We start from the raw sequence: 5,088 nt of genomic DNA, 5'->3' as shown, positions 1-5,088 counted from the left end.
ACAGTGAAGTGTTGTTAAGCATTAAGTGTAAGAGCAGTTAGTAAAGTGTGTATAGCTCCAGTGCTTGTGAGAACAGTTAAGTTGAAAAGTGAAATTATTTGGAAAACAGTGAACTTTAAGGAGCCAGTGTTTATTTTCGCCTCAGCTGACCTTGTGTACTGCACACCTAAAGACTGACCATAAGAAGAATAACTCACTGGGCAACGTCCTTCCTGTACTGCACTACTGCTGTTGGAGCCTGTGGCAGTGTGGGACTGGGACGTAACAATATAATACAGAGAGGAGCAAAACAGGGAAATCACAAAAATAGCAACGCAACCGCACATACAATTGCCCAAATTCGACCAGGAACAGCATGACACACACATGTACCTATGCATAGTCAAGCCGTTGTTAGATATTGGTTTCGAAAACGACAGACAAAATCACAGTCACCCTACCACTTTTGAACAAAGCAGCGGTCAGTATCGCACCCAAAGTCGCCCCCAAACTGACATGGGCAAATTTCACTAAGCTAGTAAAAGTGATGAGGCTGTCACAATTGGACAGCCTAACTTACGACAAGAACTTGGATGACACCCTGATCCAGGGCAGACGGCTTGTCACCGCCGCATACCCAGAAGCAGACGCATAAACCTGGGAACAGCATACCTTCAATACTCTCCTCAGAGATCTCCCCAGTGTGGTCATGGAGCACTTCACCATACACAACCCTATGGGAGATCTGGACAGGGACGTACAGCTGATACGGCGACTCCTGAACTCCCGCTCCACCCGTTAACAAATCAACATAGTGAGCAAGTTTCCTACAAATAAACCAACCCCACTGAACAAACCTTGGCCACCACCAGGCCACACCAACCTGACACTAACACCCAACATACTAGGGCACACCCCACAAACAAGTGCCCTAGTCACAAGGAGAACCAGAACCTAGTTACAATCAATCCTTGGGAGTTCTCTGCATGTAGCCACCGGTGTCCACTCCATGAAATCCGGGAGCAACTCAGAGCTGCTCGGCGCAGACTAAACACCCCAGGCCGAAGCAAAGTATCATGTCTAGAGAACAAGGGCCCCGAGGACGACACCACACCAACCGGAGACGCTGATCCCGGGGAAACGGAGCCTGAGGAAGATGAGATCCCACAACATCTGGATTTTTAGGCCCGCCCCCGCAACTCCCCACAGTGGCGGGGGTCACCTCTCACAAATATCGCTCCCCAGTCTACGATAAGATGAGACTGAATGGGTAAAAGCGAAGCTTCTCGTGGACACGAGAGCGGCCAGATTGTGCCTCTACAGCCATTTCTACTCTCGCCATAAATCGGCTTTTGGCCTGCTTTTCCCTACGTCAACTCATCTCATGGATGCAGGGGATGGCCCCCTACCCATTCGTGAGGAAACCTGGGCCTCAAGCACCATCACCCACCAGCAAGTCTCCATCCAACATAAATTCATCGTTTTCGACTCAGCTTGTCGTACCTACGATGGATATCTGGGACTGGACCTCCTACAGAAACTATGAGCGACCACCAAATGCGACAAATGGCAACTCCAGTTTCAGGAGCCCCCAGTTCACTCTCCTGACCGGTCACAACCCCTGTGCACATGCAAACCTTCCTCCATCCCTCCCCAGCACTTCACATCACCCACATATTCCCCCTTCCCCGACTCCCTCCCCAGCTTCCCCGCTCGCCCCACCTTCCCCGCTACTACCACCTCCACCATCACAATTCCCCTTATCACGAAGCATGGCTGCCATTGAACAGGCCTACCAGAACATCTGTCCTATTCTCCCCAGACCTGCCACCCGGAACCTGCTTGGCCTGCCTCCTGTCCCCCACCTTCCTCCCCCCCCCCCACATCACAGCGGTCCAAATTGCCAACATCACCACAACCCCTCTCATGCTACCTAAGGGGCTTGTGGTAGGAGAAATGGAAGAAGCAGAGCCATGCACCACCATCACCCCCTCCTCCCCCACCCCACTGCCCCCCATACCCGAGCATCTCTCACCTGACCAAGCCAACACTCTCTGCCATCTGCTCTTGGACTTTCAGGACCTCTTTTCATCAGAGCTTACAGATATTGGCCACACTACCTACCTGGAGCATGAGGTACACACCACCCACAGGACCGCCTATCCACCAACCACCCCAACAGAAAAACCAGAAACAATGAGCAGAGGAAGATCGGCAGGTCCAGGAAATGCTCGATGCCAGCGTTATTTCACCTTCCACCAGCCCCTGGTCCTCCCCTGTCATCCTCGTCAATAAGAAGACGGTAACATGTGATTCTGCATGTATTACCGCTGCCTCAACGATGTTACCATCGAGGATGCCACTCCACTTCCCAGGGTCGATGACTTCCTCGACTCCCTGCACGGCGCCTCCTGGTTTTCTACCCTGGACCATCAATCAGGGTATTGGTAGGTCCCTGTACACCCCGAGGATAGAGGGAAGACAGCATTTTCCACAGGTACTGCAAATCATTACGAATTCAACGTCCTGCCATTCAGACTTTGCAATGCCCCCACCACCTTCTCCCGATTGATGGAGTCCATCCTGAGTGGCCTTACCTGGGAAATCTGTCTGGCATAACTGGACAACATCATCATTTTTGGCAAGACATGGGCCAATCACCTTCAACACCTCAGGTAAGTTTTTCAACGCATCTGCCAAGCGGGCCTCAAGCTTCGGCCTTCCAAATGTGTCCTGGCCACACAAACTGTTGCTTTCCTGGGGCATATCATCTCGAAAGATGGAATCTCACCTGACCCCGGCAAGCTCTGCACCATCGCTGAGTTCCCTCTGCCATGAGACGTCCACGAGGTCAGAGTTTTCCTGGGCCTTACCTCATACTATCGACACTTTGTAAAGGGGTTCGCCAACATCGCCAAACCCCTCCACGACCTAACCCGGAAGGAAGAACCCTTTACCTGGACCAACAAGCAAAGGAGTGCTTTTCAAGAACTTAAGGACTAACTTGTAACTGCCCCAGTTGTCCCCTTCCCCGACTACACCCTGTCTCATGAGAGACTTTGTATAAACTTGTAGAGAAGTTTTGTCATTTAGTTGTCACTCTTGATTCTTGTGGTAGGAATTAAAGATGAATACAGTGAGTTGATCTTAATTTATTATCTTTAGAGAAAATCTAAGTTGAGCAGGATATGTCTTACAGAGACAATATAATAAGTAAGTCTAGTTGGGACCCTCTTTCTTGTTCACGCTCTCCACTACCTGTCGGTTCTATGGCTAGCCTCCTTCTGCCTCTCTGCTTCCTAAATTCTGGTGAAACGGGTCGTGTCATGTGTGTTACACTGTGGTTGGAAAGTTCCAGAAACCTGTGTGTATGTGTGTATGTGTGTGTATGGTCACGAGGCGCTGTCGTGTGCCTATAAAGCATTCCTTGAGTTAAGAGTGTGTAAGCATGTTTAGCATTGCCCGATTCTCGCAGACACAATACCTTCTCATCATCTGATTTCCTGCTTCTATCTGTCTCTCTGTCTATCTATTTATCTATTTATCTATTATGATTTGTAATTATAATATGGAGTCCTAACATATGCTCGGCCACGCCGCTGAAGGTCCTCCGACAGTAATCATCATTGACATATGTTAATCTATTAGTACATAATATTGATTATAATATTGTATACATATAATATTCATAGTAAATTGCAATGATCTAGTAATATTACATTTTAAACAAGTTGTATACATTTTTGAATAAATGCCATGGTTGTTGTATGACATTTTGTAAGATGTGTATGTATAACAGACATATGCATATAACTGTGCAATGGTAATACTGCTAGGTTATTACATTACATATTGAGTTATCCCTTTAGTAATGTCTAATATTTCACCTAACTTGTAAGATGATTCTGGTAATACAGAATTGTGGTATAATTGTATGACTTATAATATTGTAGTTACATTGTGGTAATACATAATTGTAACATTGTGAATTGTTACATAATTATATTGTACTTGTTACATTGTAGTAATACATAATTGTAACATTTTATGAATTGTTACATAATATTGTGGTAATGCATAACTGTGTTGGCCTTATAATTGTAGTTACATTTTGTTAATGCAACTGTTACATAATTGTGTTGGCCTTATAATTGTAGTTAAAGTTACATAAAAGTTACATCTTGTTAATGCAACTGTTACATAATTGTTACATATTGTTTGTAGTTACATAATTGTAGTTAAAGTCACATAAAAGGTACATCTTGTTAATGCAACTGTTACATAATTGTTACATATTGTTTGTAGTAACATAATTGTAGTTAAAGTTACATAAAAGTTACATCTTGTTAATGCAACTGTTACATAATTGTTACATATTGTTTGTAGTTACATAATTGTAGTTAAAGTTACATAAAAGTTACATCTTGTTAATGCAACTGTTACATAATTGTTACATATCGTTTGTAGTTACATAATTGTAATAATTGCAGTCCTGACATTGAATCCGGTCATGCTGCGGTCGATGATATGATGTGCCATGCCACTAGCTTGTGGAGACAACAATTTGCTTTTTTGTTTGTAGTTTATATGTTATTTTGACATTTGTAGTAACACTTACACTTATTTCCATTTGTTTATGTGATCTTACTCTATTTCTTTTTTTTTTTTTTTTGTATGTATTGATATTCAATAATTTGGTTTTCTTCGTTTGTCTACGCTTTTTCTGTGTTGTTCATGGTTGCATAATTGCTGGCTAATTTCCTAAGGACTGCTTTTCAAGAACTTAAGGACAAACTCGTAACTGCCCCAGTTGTCGCCTTCCCCGACTACACCTTGCTCTTCTGATTATACACCAGTCTCCCTGATCGTGATTGGCGCCGTCCTCGCACAAGTCCAGGAAGGATGAGAGCACATCATCTCCTGTACCAGCCGCACCCTTAACCAGGCCCAAAAGAACTATGCCGGCACTAAGCGAGAATGCCTGGGCATCGTCTGGGCCTTGGAGCATTTCCGGGCCTACCTATCCAGAACTAATGTCATGGTCATCATGGACCACCAGCCACTCCAATGGCTACGACAGTCTGACACCCATAATACCCAGCTTATTAG

At 44.9% G+C, this 5,088-nt stretch overlaps 1 protein-coding gene across 1 annotated transcript in view; it reads left to right on the top strand.

The window, feature by feature from the left end:
* The first annotated feature begins 2,298 nt into the window (after nt 1–2,298).
* The window catches only part of LOC145417772 (KRAB domain-containing protein 2-like), a 4,402-nt gene continuing 1,612 nt past the window's right edge, over nt 2,299–5,088 (top strand). The window contains exons 1-2 of the mRNA XM_080286379.1: nt 2,299–2,426; nt 4,909–5,020. Of these exons, the coding sequence (XP_080142505.1) occupies nt 2,299–2,426; nt 4,909–5,020 (240 nt within the window). The remainder of the gene's footprint in view (nt 2,427–4,908; nt 5,021–5,088) is intronic.

This window comes from Coenobita brevimanus, chromosome 111 (genome assembly GCF_032717465.1).
Source record: "Coenobita brevimanus isolate Jiangsu-jjx chromosome 111, ASM3271746v2, whole genome shotgun sequence".
Classification (NCBI taxonomy): Eukaryota; Metazoa; Arthropoda; class Malacostraca; order Decapoda; family Coenobitidae; genus Coenobita; species Coenobita brevimanus.
Note: the sequence above shows the minus strand (reverse complement) of the source record. Positions and strands in the feature narration are given on the sequence as shown.